This window comes from Marmota flaviventris, chromosome 11, assembly GCF_047511675.1.
Source record: "Marmota flaviventris isolate mMarFla1 chromosome 11, mMarFla1.hap1, whole genome shotgun sequence".
Classification (NCBI taxonomy): Eukaryota; Metazoa; Chordata; class Mammalia; order Rodentia; family Sciuridae; genus Marmota; species Marmota flaviventris.
The window spans coordinates 43344753-43361175 of record NC_092508.1 but is presented as its reverse complement, the minus strand read 5'-3'; the positions used below and the strand labels follow the sequence as shown (position 1 = coordinate 43361175).

General features: G+C 35.2%; 1 protein-coding gene across 1 annotated transcript in view; it reads right to left on the bottom strand.

The window, feature by feature from the left end:
* Positions 1-16423, bottom strand: part of Stat4 (signal transducer and activator of transcription 4) — a 103257-nt gene that overhangs the window by 33309 nt on the left and 53525 nt on the right. The window contains exons 4-7 of the mRNA XM_027924985.2: positions 15557-15655; positions 13421-13513; positions 9811-9889; positions 7018-7103 (exon numbers count right to left, since the gene is read on the bottom strand). Of these exons, the coding sequence (XP_027780786.1) occupies positions 7018-7103; positions 9811-9889; positions 13421-13513; positions 15557-15655 (357 nt within the window). The remainder of the gene's footprint in view (positions 1-7017; positions 7104-9810; positions 9890-13420; positions 13514-15556; positions 15656-16423) is intronic.

Here is a 16423-nt window from a genome sequence, read left to right as displayed (position 1 = left end):
TCCAAGAAGCAAAAGATCAACTATACAGGGAGATAGAGGTTATAAAAAACAAACAAACAGAAATCCTAGAAATGCAGGAAGCAATAAACCAACTTAAAAACTCAATTGAGAATACTACCAGCAGAGTAGAACACTTAGAAGATAGAACATCAGACAATGAAGATAAAGTATTTCAACTTGAAAAGAACATAGACAGCTCAGCAAGACTGTTAAGAAACCATGAGCAGAACATCCAAGAAATATGGGATAACATCAAGAGACCAAATTTAAGAGTCATTGGGATACAGGAAGGGACAGAGTTTCAAACAAAAGGAATGAGCAATCTATTCAATGAAATAATTCGAGAAAACTTCCCAGACTTGAAGAATGAGACAGAATCCCAAATCCTAGAAGCCTACAGGACGCCAAATGTGCAAAATCATAAGAGACCCACACCTAGACACATTATAATGAAGATGCCCAACATACAGAATAAGGAGAGAATTTTAAAAGCTACAAGAGAAAGGAAGCAGATCACATTTAGGGGTAAGCCAATCAGGATAACAGCTGATCTTTCAACACAGACTCTGAAAGCTAGAAGATCCTGGAATAACATATTTCAAACACTGAAAGAAAATGGGTTCCAACCAAGAATTGTGTTTCCAGCGAAATTAAGCTTCAGGATGGAAGATGAAATTAAAACCTTCCACGATAAACAAAAGTTAAAAGAATTTGCAGCTAGAAAACCATCTCTTCAAAACATCCTCGGAAAAACATTACAGGAAGAGGAAATGGAAAATAACAATGAAAACCAACAGTGGGAGGTAGGACAGTAAAGGGGGGAAAAATAATCAAAGAGGAAAACAAACCATGTTTAGTAACATAAATAAACAAATATGGCTGGAACAACAACCCATATCTCAATAATAACCCTAAATGTTAATAGCTTAAACTCACCAATCAAGAGACACAGGCTAGTAGAATGGATCACAAAACAAGACCCAACAATATGCTGCCTACAGGAGACGCATTTGATAGGAAAAGACATACATAGGCTGAAGGTGAAAGGTTGGGAAAAATCATATCACTCATATGGACTTCAGAAACAAGCAGGAGTGTCCATACTCATATCAAATAAAATAGATTTCAAGCCAAAGTTAATCAAAAGGGATAAAGAGGGACACTACATACTGCTTAAGGGAACCATACACCAACAAGACATAACAATCATAAATATATATGCCCCAAACAATGGTGCAGCTATGTTCATCAAACAAACTCTTCTCAAGTTCAAGAGTCTAATAGACCACCATACAATAATCATGGGAGACTTCAACACACCTCTCTCGCCACTGGACAGATCTTCCAAACAAAAGTTGAATAAGGAAACTATAGAACTCAATAACACAATTAATAACCTAGACTTAATTGACATATATAGAATATACCACCCAACATCAAGCAGTTACACTTTTTTCTCAGCAGCACATGGATCCTTCTCAAAAATAGATCATATATTATGTCACAGGGAAACTCTTAGACAATATAAAGGAGAAGAGATAACACCATGCATCCTATCTGATCATAATGGAATGGAACTGAAAATCAACGATAAAAGAAGGAAGGAAAAAGAATACATCACTTGGAGAATGAACAATAGGTTACTGAATGATCAATGGGTTATAGAAGACATCAAGGAGGAAATTAAAAAATTCTTAGAGATTAATGAAAACACAGACACAACATATCGGAATCTATGGGACACATTGAAAGCAGTTCTAAGAGGAAAATTCATTGCTTGGAGTTCATTCCTTAAAAAAAGAAAAAACCAACAAATAAATGATCTCATACTTCATCTCAAAATCCTAGAAAAAGAAGAGCAAAACAACAGCAAAAGAAGTAGAAGGCAAGAAATAATTAAAATCAGAGCTGAAATCAATGAAATCGAAACAAAAGAAACAATAGAAAAAATTGACAAAACTAAAAGTTGGTTCTTTGAAAAAATAAACAAAATCGACAGACCCTTAGCCATGCTAGCGAAGAGAAGAAGAGAGAGAGAACTCAAATTACTAGCATACGGGATGAAAAAGGCAATATCACAACAGACACTTCAGATATACAGAAGATAATCAAAAATTATTTTGAATCCTTATACTCCAATAAATTAGAAGATAGTGAAGGCATCGATAAATTTCTTAAGTCATATGATCTGCCCAGATTGAGTCAGGAGGATATAGACAACCTAAACAGACCAATATCAATTGAGGAAATAGAAGAAACCATCAAAAGACTACCAACTAAGAAAAGCCCAGGACCGGATGGGTATACAGCAGACTTTTACAAAACCTTTAAAGAGGAACTAATACCAATACTTTTCAAGCTACTTCAGGAAATAGAAAAAGAGGGAGAACTTCCAAATTCATTCTACGAGGCCAACATCACCCTGATACCTAAACCAGACAAAGACACTTCAAAGAAAGAAAACTACAGACCAATATCTCTAATGAACCTAGATGCAAAAATCCTCAATAAAATTCTGGCGAATCGGATACAAAAACATATCAAAAAAATTGTGCACCATGATCAAGTAGGATTCATCCCTGGGATGCAAGGCTGGTTCAATATACGGAAATGAATAAATGTTATTCACCACATCAATAGACTTAAAAATAAGAACCATATGATCATCTCGGTAGATGCGGAAAAAGCATTCGACAAAGTACAGCATCCCTTTATGTTCAAAACTCTAGAAAAACCAGGGATAACAGGAACATACCTCAATATTGTAAAAGCAATCTGTGCTAAGCCTCAGGCTAGCATCATTCTGAATGGAGAAAAATTGAAGGCATTCCCTCTAAAATCTGGAACAAGACGGGGATGCCCTCTCTCACCACTTCTGTTCAACATAGTTCTCGAAACACTGGCCAGAGCAATTAGACAGACGAAAGAAATTAAAGGCATAAAAATAGGAAAAGAAGAACTTAAATTATCACTATTTGCAGATGACATGATTCTATACCTAGCAGACCCAAAAGGGTCTACAAAGAAACTATTAGAGCTAATTAATGAATTCTGCAAAGTGGCAGGATATAAAATCAACACGCATAAATCAAAGGCATTCCTGTATATCAGCGACAAATCCTCTGAAATGGAAATGAGGACAACCACTCCATTCACAATATCTTCAAAAAAAATAAAATACTTGGGAATCAACCTAACAAAAGAGGTGAAAGACTTATACAATGAAAACTACAGAACCCTAAAGAGAGAAATAGAAGAAGATCTTAGAAGATGGAAAAATATACCCTGTTCATGGATAGGCAGAACTAACATCATCAAAATGGCGATATTACCAAAAGTTCTCTATAGGTTTAATGCAATGCCAATCAAAATCCCAACGGCATTTCTTGTAGAAATAGAGAAAGCAATCATGAAATTCATATGGAAAAATAAACGACCCAGAATAGCAAAAACAATGCTAAGCAGGAAGTGTGAATCAGGCAGTATAGCGATACCAGACTTCAAACTATACTACAGAGCAATAGTAACAAAAACAGCATGGTACTGGTACCAAAACAGGCGGGTGGACCAATGGTACAGAATAGAGGACACAGAAACCAATCCACAAAACTACAACTACCTTATATTTGATAAAGGGGCTAAAAGCATGCAATGGAGGAAGGATAGCATCTTCAACAAATGGTGCTGGGAAAACTGGAAATCCATATGCAACAAAATGAAACTGAATCCCTTTCTCTCGCCATGCACAAAAGTGAATTCAAAATGGATCAAGGAGCTTGATATCAAATCAGAGACACGCCGTCTGATAGAAGAAAAAGTTGGCTACGATCTACATACTGTGGGGTCGGGCTCCAAATTCCTCAATAGGACACCCATAGCACAAAAGTTAATAACTAGAATCAACAAATGGGACTTACTCAAACTAAAAAGTTTTTTCTCAGCAAAAGAAACAATAAGAGAGGTAAATAGAGAGCCTACATCCTGGGAACAAATCTTTACTCCTCACACTTCAGATAGAGCCCTAATATCCAGAGTATACAAAGAACTCAAAAAATTAGACAATAAGAGAACAAACAACCCAATCAACAAATGGGCCAAGGACCTGAACAGACACTTCTCAGAGGAGGACATACAATCAATCAACAAATACATGAAAAAATGCTCACCATCTCTAGCAGTCAGAGAAATGCAAATCAAAACCACCCTAAGATACCATCTCACTCCAGTTAGATTGGCAGCCATTATGAAGTCAAACAACAACAAGTGCTGGCGAGGATGTGGGGAAAAGGGTACACTTGTACATTGCTGGTGGGACTGCAAATTGGTGCAGCCAATTTGGAAAGCAGTATGGAGATTTCTTGGAAAGCTGGGAATGGAGCCACCATTTGACCCAGCTATTCCCCTTCTTGGTCTATTCCCTAAAGACCTAAAAAGAGCATGCTACAGGGACACTGCTACATCGATGTTCATAGCAGCACAATTCACAATAGCAAGACTGTGGAACCAGCCTAGATGCCCTTCAATAGATGAATGGATAAAAAAATGTGGCATTTATACACAATGGAGTATTACTCTGCATTAAAAAATGACAAAATCATAGAATTTACAGGGAAATGGATGGCATTAGAGCAGATTATGCTAAGTGAAGCTAGCCAATCCCTAAAAAACAAATGCCAAATGTCTTCTTTGATATAAGGAGAGTAACTAAGAACAGAGTAGGGTTGAAGAGCATGAGAAGAAGATTAACATTAAACAGGGATGAGAGGTGGGAGGGAAAGGGAGAGAGAAGGGAAACTGCATGGAAATGGAAGGAGACCCTCAGAGTTATACAAAAGTACATACAAGAGGAAGTGAGGGGAAAGGGAAAAATAATACAAGGGGGACAAATGAATGTCAGTAGAGGGGGCAGAGAGAGAAGAGGGGAGGGGAGGGGAGGGGAGGGGGGATAGTAGAGGATAGGAAAGGCAGCAGAACACAACAGACACTAGTATGGCAATATGTAAATCAATGGATGTGTAACTGATGTGATTCTGCAATCTGTATATGGGGTAAAAATGGGAGCTCATAACCCACTTGAATCAACGTGTGAAATATGATATATCAAGAGCTATGTAATGTTTTGAACAGCCAACAATAAAAAATTAAAAAAAAATGAAAAAAATATATGAAAAAAAAATAAAGTGAAAATAAATTTTAAACTTTTTAATATCCATGCAAATTTCTGAATAACAAAAAGAAATGGAGCTCAACTTTTAGAAATGAATTATTGATTCATCATTTTATGATTAAATATCAGTTGCATTTTCTTTCAAAAAGAGGTAGAAAGTTGAAATAGAGGTGTGTCTCCTCTTGGAAAGTATTTAATTGAATTAGAAAAAAAACAGTTTTCTCTTCTTTGCACAGTGATCAGATTGAATATGTCTGGTTGCCAACAAATTATTCTAAAATCTAAGAAATTTCTTAACAGTGTTATATCTCAGAGTAGAAACCAAAACACTTATTTTCCCAATAAAATTTCGTTAACCATCAAGTAATTGTTTAATTATACATGTGTACTAGAACCCATCTCAGCATATTATGTATAGCCAAAAAAACAACTATGTGTGAAATACTGTAAAAAAAATTTGAGTAAATTTCCACCTTGAAATTAATGATGCCTACAATAAATGTATCATGGAAAAATAGATAAATGAATAAATAATAAAAATTAAAATATTTTTTTAAAAAAGCCCTAAAGAAGTTCAGCTTTGTAAAATTACTACAGGAAAATGGCCAACAGTTAAGTACTATTCCTAGAAACCCTTTGGTGTTCAGAATGGGAGCAAATTTTTACCACACGCACATCAGATAGAGCACTAATCTCCAGGATATATACAGAATTAAAAAAACTTAACACCAAAACAACAAATAACCCAATCAATAAATGGGCTAAGGAACTAACAGCCACTTCTCAGAAGAAGATATACAATCGATCAGCAAATATATGAAAAAATGTTCAGCATCTCTAGCAATTAGAGAAATGCAAATCAAAGCTACTCTAAGATTTCATCTCATTCCAGTTAGAATGGCAGTTATTAAGTACAAGCAACAAGGGCCTGAGGTTGTGGCTCAGCAGTAGAGCACACGCCTAGCAGTGCGAGGCGCTGAGTTCAATCCTCAGCACCACATAAAAATAAAAACAAGTAAAAATAAAGGTATGTGTCCAACTAAAAAATATTTTAAAAAAGAATACAAGCAACAATAAATGTTGGTGAGAATGTGGGGGAAAAGGCACACTCATACATTACTGGCAGGACTGCAAATTGGTGCAACCAATCTGGAAAGCAGTATGGAGATTCCTTAGACCCAGCTATCCCACTCCTTGGTTTATACCCAAAGGACTTAAAAACAGCATTCTATAGTGATGATAGCAATGTTCATAGCAGCACAATTCACAATAGCTAAATTGTGGAAACAACCTAGATGCCCTTCAATAGATGAATGGATAAAGAAATTGTGGTATATATACACAATGGAATATTACTCAGCATTAAAAGAGAATAAAATAATGGTGTTTGCAGGTAAATGGATGGAGTTGGACAGTATCATGCTAAGTGAAGTAAGCCAATCCTCAAAAACCAAAGGCCAGATGTTTTCTTTGATAAGTGGATGCTGATCCATAATTGGTGTGGCAGGGAGCATGGGAGGAATGGAGGAACTTTGGATAGGGCAAAGGGAGGAAGGGGAAGGGGCACAGAGATAGGAAAGATGGTAGAATGAGATGAACATAATTACCCTAGGTACATGTATGAAGACATGAATGGTGTGACTCTACTTTGTGTACAGAGAAATGAAAAATTGTGCTTCCTTTGTGTACTATGAATCAAAGTGCATTCTGCTGTCATGTATAATAAATTAGAACAAATAAATTAATTAATTTTTTAAAAAAGAATCTAAGAGCTCAATTCTTTTCAGTAGGAGTGGGTTTAGGAAAAGGAGAAAAATAGATAAATGGTCAAATTAAAATTCTTCACTAACCTTTCTCTTAAAGTCCAGGCTATTAAGCATTTCTTGCAGCGTCAACACTTCCTGATTCATCAGGGCATTATTTTTGTCACTCTGATCTGCAAAGGCAAAGAGATCAGATTTGGAATTCTCTCCATGGCGAAGCGCTCCACTTCTGAAAGTCCGTCTGCCTCAATCTGCTATCCTAAAGTGGCCTTGGGGAGGAGGAGGGCAGAGACTATTAAAGACTAAATGGGGCCACCAGAGTTGAGCTCCAAAAATTTTAGAAATAAAGAGGAAACTTTTAGAAATGAATTATTCTAAAATTTAGAAATTTCATTTCTAAAATGAAACACTTTATTCTTCATAATGTACATGCAGCACTGAAAAAAATATCAAAGTGACTCAAACATAATATATTAAGTTCAAAATAGTTTCATTGTTTAGTGTATTTTGCTCTTGTAAGTCCAAGAGCATGCTAATTTTGCCAGGATAATGACATCCAAGCATGCCTAAGAGGACTCCTTTATCTTCAACTCTTCACTGAATATTCCTTTTTTTTGTTGGTGGCGGGGTGGGGGGGGGAGATAAAAAATGTTTGTAATGATTTCTTTGTGTGTACCTCTGCATTCAAGATAACCTTGGTTGTGTGATATAAATAAGAAAGGAAGGGAGCTTCTCTTTGTGCCCAGGATTAAATCATATTTTACTCTTTCAGCTCTTTATACATCCCTCTCTTCTCTGCTCTACTTATTCTTGGGAATCAAAAGTTACTGCCTTGGAGAGTAGGTTTTATTTACTGAGTCTCAAAAACTAATAAAACTAATTCTCTGCTTTCCATTTTTCTTGAAAAAAAAAAAAAGGCTGGCCCTTACAATAAAATCAGAAGTGAGACAGAGTGCTAAATTAAGAAAAATGTCTAAAATGAAACAAAACAAAAATGGTGGATCATGGGGAGATGTGCAATAAGCAAACATCATATTACTTAATTTGAACATTAAATTTTATTGATATAACAAATGATTGTTCATACCACCCATTCATGTCCATAAAATGAGGGTTGGGGATACTGATCTGATTTGTGTAATTGTGTAGAACAACATTGTGGCAAATTTCTCAACAAAGGAGCTCCTTTCTGTTCATATTAGTTCACAACTTCTTAGACCTTATATGTAGAAAAATCTTCCATATGCAGCACTTTTCTACTGAAAACTTCATTCAGATCGTCACCATAATTTGTTTCCCTTATATTTAATTTCACTTATAACAGGGTGGGATGAACAAAATAAGTAGTTGTAGATTTGAATGATAAAAATAATAACTTTTTATTTTTCATAATGCACATGAAGCAATGAAAACATTAAAGTGACTCAGATCATAATGTATTAAGTTCAAAATAGTTTAATTGTTTAGCATATTTTGCTATGTGCTAATTCTTAATGTTGGTAGTTTACACATGAAATTTAAGATAAGGTTGTCTTCAGGAAACTTTAATGCTTTATTAAATTTACAGTGGTTCTAAACCATTTTAGGAGCATAGATTCCTTTGATAACATATTAAACCCATGTTTGTGCTATTTCTTCTGAGGGGAAAAATAGTATGAACAAATAATCATAGACATTTTGAATGATATTTCATGGAAGTCAAGACTTTCTGAAGATGCTAGGAAGAACACCCAAAATACCTCACCCCACACTTACAAAAAGTTAGACATTTTATCACAATCATCCATACTTCCATCAATATACATCTTAAGATAACATTTTAGTAGTTAAAGGTGATTACAGAAATTAAAGGTTTCTATCTGGTTTATTAACTTTTAAGTTATTTTGAAATAATTTTATAATTATAAAAATGCTGCAAAAATGTTAGAGTTCCCAGTATCCTACATTGTTGGACATAAGCACAGTAAAATGATCAAAACAAATGAACTAACATGACCGAAATCCCATCAACTAGTCCAGACCTAACTAGAATTTCACCAGTTGTCCTCATAATTGCAGCATACTTTAAACTATCAATCTGTTAGTACTGTTAAATCTTAGCTATTGTGAATAATTTAGTATTTCCTTTCCATTTCTTAAAAAATTTAATTGTAAATAACCTCACTGTTTAACAACAGAGCCAAATAATTTCTAGTGTACTTTTATTTTGATATTTATACAATTATTATATTATACTTTCGAATAATTTTTGATATATGGGGAAATAACTTAAAATAAAATGAGTAAAAATACAGTCAGTATACAAAACTATATATATGCAGTCTCATTTTTCGAAAGTCAGTAGACAAGTATGTATACAAACAGAAAAGGCTGCAAGAAAATACATTTCAACAGTTTACCTTTAGATTTTGAAATTTCATGGGATTTTTATTTAATGCATTTGCCTATTTTTCATTTTTCTTAAAAAGCACATTTCTATTTTGTAATTCTAGAAATGATATTTAAAAAATTCGCCAGGGATACTAGTCATGCCCTGATCATATTAGGCAATTAATATTTTTATTGCTTGTGATTGGGACATTTTTGATTCTTTAGGAAAATGTTCTTATTTTTGAAAGATGCATGTTGAAAAGTAGGTGTGATTTCTCATGTACTTTATAATTTGCTTTGAATTGATTGGTTAAAAGATCTATATATTTATATGTAGAGAGAAGAAAGAATCAAAAACAAAGAAATACTCATTCCTTGCCTACATTTTGCCTTAAAAGACAAAAAAAAGGCTTCCCTAGGGAAGTAGATCAACTTTGTTAAGTACAGAAGAAACCTTGTCATTCAGCCTTTATATCCTTAGGTAGAGTTATAGACAAAACAAAAACTTACCCATTGTCTGAATTGTTTTATACCTGTAGTCAAATTCATCTTGAAGGTCTTCTAGGTATTTGGCATCTTGTTCTGTCATCTTTATGCAAAAGAATACATACTCACTCAAAAGAAAGCATTGAAGGATGTTGCAGTGTTTAAGCACATCCAAGAAACAGCATCATAAGTACCTTTAAATATTACACTGGTACTTCCAGTCTCCAACACCATCCAAGGACACTGAACCTATATTTCTGAAAATCTAATTCATGTGAAAGTTGAATAACACTGGAATAACCAGGTCAAATTAGCTCTTCCTACTATTTTATTCCTTACTGCTTATTTGGAAATCTTTTGGTGTCTTATTTCCCATTTCTCAGGTGATACTGCTCCTATCATCTTTTTCTTTTAAACTAGAGAAAATGGGTACTTTGGCTTTTCTATCTCTGGATTAATGTACCAATGATCACTTTTTGCTTAATCTCCTTTCAAATATGCTAAAATAGATGACAATTCAACCTAATTTTTAAAAAATTTCTACCTAAAATATACCTGTGTTTTCTCCAGGATTTTTCTGTCTTTGAGATTTTTGGTTTTATTTTCTTTTAAATTGGTGATGTTTTCTTGCTCCATCATATTGGTTATTAAATGTCAAGATCTGGGATAAAGGCTTTTTGTGTATTATCTAATTTAGACTTCACCTCTGTCACAGGTAGGAAAGGAAGAAGCAGAGGCTTCAAGGTGTAAAAGGTCTCACTTGTCCAAGGTCACATGGCTTCGCTGTGAAGAGTTTTGTGGGAAAGTCTGGCAGTTTGACTCTGGTCCTAACTCAAAACCAGACAACTTGCTTCTTAGATTTAAGACTACTTTCCTTTCTTAGACAGTCAAAAGATTCTACTGCCTACTTATTTCAATTAGTTTTCTCTAAGGAAAGACTCATCTGCCCCCCAAAAGATGTGTGTAAACACACATCAGCCTCCATGAATTCCAAATTTTAGTTAATTAAATTATTGGTTAAGAAAAGCATCAATGGGCTGGGGTTGTGGCTCAGAGGTAGAGTGCTCGCCTAGCATGAGTGAGGCACTGGGTTCAATCCTCAGCACCACATAAAAATAAAATAAAGATATTGTGTTCACTTATAACTAAAAATAAAATAAAATAAAAGTATCAAATTTGGGGTCAGAGTCTGAATTTGAGTTGCAACTCCATGATTTATTAACTTGTAAGAACTTCGAGCAAATGTTTTTGCACTTCACTTTCTTCATCTGTAAAATGGGGTGGGGCAGACTAGGGGAGGGAGGAAGGTGAATAACAATAACTACCCTCATGATAATTACGATCACATGAGTAAAATGAGTAATAAGATCACATGAGTTAAACTGCTCATAATAGTGCCGTGTTCCAAACACACGATCTATAAGCTTTAGCCATGATCACTCTTCTCCCTGCTTGTTATCTCACTCTAAAGTGATGTTCTTGACAATTCTAAATCTTAGAAAAGAAACAAAGTCAGAGTTATTGACTATGCAGTATATTGTCTACATAACAATAATAGCTAAGACTTTTGGAATCAACTTGGCTATGCCTCAACCTTATATACATCCTTCTTTCAGCCACAGGCAAAGTAACTTATTTCCACTTTCCTAGGAGATGTCCAGGCACAAAAATCATAGTAATAAAGACTCAAGCTAGAATTCAAATCCAGTCTAGTCTAGCTTCAAAGTCTTCACTACTTCTTTTCACTACATTTCAATACCACTCACGGCTTTTAATTTTAGTGTTAAATTTTGGAAGGAGCAACAAACTTTGGAAGGCTGTAGGTTACTAAAAGTCAGGGAACCCACATACTGGGGAAACGTAACAAAATAAAATAGGATAGCTTTAAAGCAGAGGTATATGACAGCTCCATGTTTTGAACTCAAAATTAATTAAAAGCTAAAAGAAGGCAATATCTTTCAGAATCTTCTAATGCAAAGCATATCAAAAGGAATGAAAAGTATATTAAACTATAACTCCAAAAAGTCAATGCTGAGGTAATTAAAAGGCTTTCAGATATTGTCATCGGTGATTGTGAAACCTGAAAACTGCTAGCAATAACCTGCAAAAGCTCTCTTGATGTCTGAGAAGCCTTATAGGAGTATCATGTACCAAAACATTCCACAGAGAGATGGAGTTTCTGGACTAAGTGGGGCAAGTGCATTGATGGGAAAGTACTGCTTTGCCTCTATGTCAGGCAAGTCTTTCTGGGATCAGGATAAGGTACCTGGGATTTATGGAGGGAGTGCTAGGAGAATGGACATGCAGGAGAGGGACAGGGAGGGGCAAGGAGCTAAGAAAGTACATGGTTTTCACTGCAGTCTGCTTTGGTTTTTTCCCATAAGAAAACCAGGAGCATGATCTGCACCATATTCCAATATGAGGCAAGGGGTCCTGGCCTTTCCTCCCTTGTCACTTAGTCATTTCTCAAGGTGGCCCAGAACTCTGTAAAGGCAATTCCAGAGAAGCCCTTAGCAGGGAACACTCACAGCAGCTGGGGATGATGCATGGACCTGGGGAAATGATCTGGTTGGGGCTCCAAAGGGTAGGCCTCTGTTGTACCATGCTTCTCAGGAATTAAAAAGAGTTTGAGGGGCTGAGGATGTAATTCCGTGGTAGAGCACTTGCCTAGCATGCTCAAGGCCCTGGGTTCGATTTCCAGGGTGGATTAAAAAAAAAAAAAAAAGGAAATTGTGTTCTATGCAAAACCTGTCTACGTACTTGATTAATGTGCTTAAGTATTCTTACTATAATAAAATAATCACTCTCTGCCTTTAATCACTTGTAGAACCAGTAGATACCTTGGTTTTATAATGTGCAAAGGCCTTTTGCCTCAGGTCTATTTTGAGAAACTGATTCCTTCCTGTTATAGTGTAAGAGAAGCTTTTGCAGGCCTGCTTTAATTATGGAGAATCACTAAATCAGAAGTCTAAAAGTAAATGCTTAGAAATACTGTCACTTGACCCCTAGGCTTACTATCAGACAATATATGCATGGGCCAGTTTATCTTTTTTATTTATAGTTTATTTAATTTTATGGAATTCTAATTTTTGAAATAAAAAGAAATGGATGCTATGTTTTAGAAAGGAAAATTAGCATTTTATTTTATATCCAAAATAGTGGAAAGTTAGTCCTATTTAAGATTTTTTTTTTCTAGATTAATGAAATTAATAAATCTCTGACAAGACTGATTTGGGGAATAAAAGAAAATACAATTTGTCAGTATCATACCAAGGTGTGACAGCATTATAGATTCTACATATATTCAAAGAATAATAAGGAATCTTATGAACAACTTTATGCCAATAAAGACAATTTAGGTGAAATGGAGATATTTCTTAAAAAGCACAAATTACTCAAGTTTATTCAAGAAGAAACTAGATAATCTGATAGCTCTTTATCAGAGAAATTAAAGGGCTTCCCACAAAGAAATCCTCTCTATATAAACAGAGTATGTAAGGAATATTTATCATATTAATAAACTCTCCTTTGTGCACTGTATATACTAACTTTGGGCCTTCTGGAGGAAGGTGCACAGCTAACTGTGGGAGAAGAGAGGCTGCCCTTTCTAGACGTCTCAAAAGGTCTCACTCACCTGCACACTGTTTTTAATGGCAGACACTTTGTGCTCCACATTCCTCTGTCTTTCTGAAACTGAAGAACTTTGTAAGGATTTCTCCAGAGGTCCCTGGAAAGAGAAAATCTTGGAATTTCACTCATGTTGATAAAGTTGATTTATAATAAATGCCATATATATACTATATACTTTGGGTCAGTTTGATACAGAATATTACCTAGCCACTAAAAACTATGCTCAGGGGCACTGTGCTTAGCACACAGAGGGTCCAGGTTCAATTCCCAGCATAATAACAACAAAAATCATGCTATAAAAATATATTTAATGACAAACAGCATTAAATTTTAAGGAACTGAGCAGATTATAAAACATGAATATGATCTCAATTGCTTATGTTTGTATATAGGTATTATATATGTTTTTATTCACAAATGTATGAATATATGCAAAGATATGTAGACTCAAGTACCTATGATTGGAAGAAGACACACACCAAAATGTTATCAGTGTATTACCTCTGAATACTGAAATTGCAGTTGATTGTATGATTTTTAAAATGTTTCCTAATTTTCTAGAGCAGATCTTCATTCCTTAGATTTTACAAAACCAATACATGTAATTTAAAATCAGTATAGAGAAATTTCATTAAGTTGGACTTAAATTCACAACTGAGGATGTCCAGCCTGCTGTTATGGGATTTAGAACAAAAGGAGTTTACTAAAGAAAATGTAAAAATATGAATCTGGTTAAGCACAAAGATCAAGCAGCTTCTCCAAGCACCACTTCTTAGCCACTCTAGATCTGACACTGAGTATGTTCCTCAGATGGAAAGCTCTATAGGCAGCTAGAAGGGAGAGTGAAACATGCAGGCAGGCCCTTCACCTCCCAGTCCAGTGGGAAACAATGGTTAGGTTGATGACGCCATACCCAAACCCACAGCAAATCAGTGGAGGGACCTCAAGTGCAACCCATGTCCTTGACTCTTGGTCAGGTGCTTTTCACCTACACAACATTCTTCAGCTAGGTAAAGACTTTATAAAATTCTCTTTCTCTCATTTTGGTCTCTATTACTTGTCTACTTAGCTGAAATTTAAAAACTAGTGCTTCTTTCATGGTAGTATATGGTACTGGCAGATTATTTTCAGAGTGACATATATGAGCATTCACTCAAATTTGATATTTGTCATTGAGATGAACAACTCACACATACACATACACACACACACACACACACACACGACTAGAGATTAAAGGGATACAAAAAGGACTGCCAAGAATGTATATGAGAACATCATGTATTCATGATGGCTTCTTAATTTTTAATCAAAAGACATTCAATCAAACTGAATGCACTTTAGAAACTTAATACAATGTTTAAATTAAATGAAAATGGCACTATCTTTCATATCTTCTACTAAAGCTATAACTTGACAATAACTAAGCCTGAGAATGGTTAATAGTTAAAAAGATATGTTTATTAGACCTTCAAAAATAAATGTAGCGCTATGATTTATTAAATCGTGAAGAATGTCATTTGGAAAATTGATTATTTATATTTTCTCTTCTTTTTCTAATAATTAACTGGAAAAGTATTTCTTAAAGGCTTCATTTATCCTTCTTCTTTGATGGGGGCTCTGAGGTCATTCAGATAGAGGGATAAAATATAACCTAAATAATACATTGGGGGCAAAGTACATTCAAACAATCAACAAGCAAGTATATTTATGGCATTTCTTTGGGACAAAATTTCTGCTGGTGAACAAGTTTAGATATATGAGGTAGGGAACAGCAAAGTACAGGAGGGTTTTAGTCAAGATCAGTCTGCAAAGATAGATGTAGCTGTGGAAGCAGAGTCCAAACTGTTAATTAGGAATTCAGGTGGTTACTATATTCCTAGATTGCTAGCAGAGTGTGGCTAGTGGAAGCAGAAAAGAATGTCTAGGGAAGATTCTAGAAAGAAACTCTGGAGAGACTTGGTAATTATCTCAACATGGCGGAGAGCAAAGGAATTACTAAAGACTGTGATTGCAAATGATGGAAAAAAAGGTCAGCACCACTCACAGGTGGAAGAAGCTGGTTTAGAAGTTAAAAACTTCCGTTGCACAGAAATTGAGTTCAAGGTGATAGCGGGATCACAAGTTCAGAAAATATTACCTGGACAGGCATGTTGGCTGCAGCCAATATTCTCCTCTCTTCCCTTAAACAGTTTGAAATAACCACAGCTACATGCATTGGATTTCCATGAAATTTTCCCTGAAAAAGAGTGAGCAAAAACAGCACAAGAGCTTAAGTATATTGTACAATAAGGAGATGTCCCTGCTTGAAAATAAACAATAATCTCCCAATAAGCATGTGAAATTAATTGGGATTTGTTCCAGTAATCTATTCCATTACAAAGTTACAGGAACTCATTGCAAAGGTAGACTCTTAACAAGAGCATATTGATCTCTTTGCCTGCAAAAAATCACTTTTATTGATTAATCATTGTTCTTAACCACCTCTTTAGGATAGATCCTAAACACACTCCAAAGGGTCAGTTTATTCTGGGTGTAGGGCATATTTTAAATGCAGGAGTTACTTCCCTGTGAATTATCATGAACAAGGGTGGGCCTAGCCATGCACTTGTTAATTCTGTGCTTCATGCTTAAAACATTAATTTTTGTCCTTATTTGGTGGTGTTCATATTGAGTAGCTCATAACTATATTAGGATACTCAAGTGAAACTGTAGTCACATTTCAGCAACAACATTTGTATGACATCTAAGCTACCACATCCTTTATTGCCAAGGTTAATGGTGCAGATATTGTTAACTGGCAACCTGTGGCCCTAATTTGGCCATCAGGTACATGTTGTAAATTAAAATACTTGGATCCCTTCAGGGGCATTATGTACCACCCACAATTGCCATAGTGCCCCCAATAAGTGAGCCTAGCACTTATTTATCTTACAAACAAGGCCTCCTCTGAGTTTTCTAGCCTTAATTTACAGAACTAATTGGAATAACACTATTATTTTAGTCA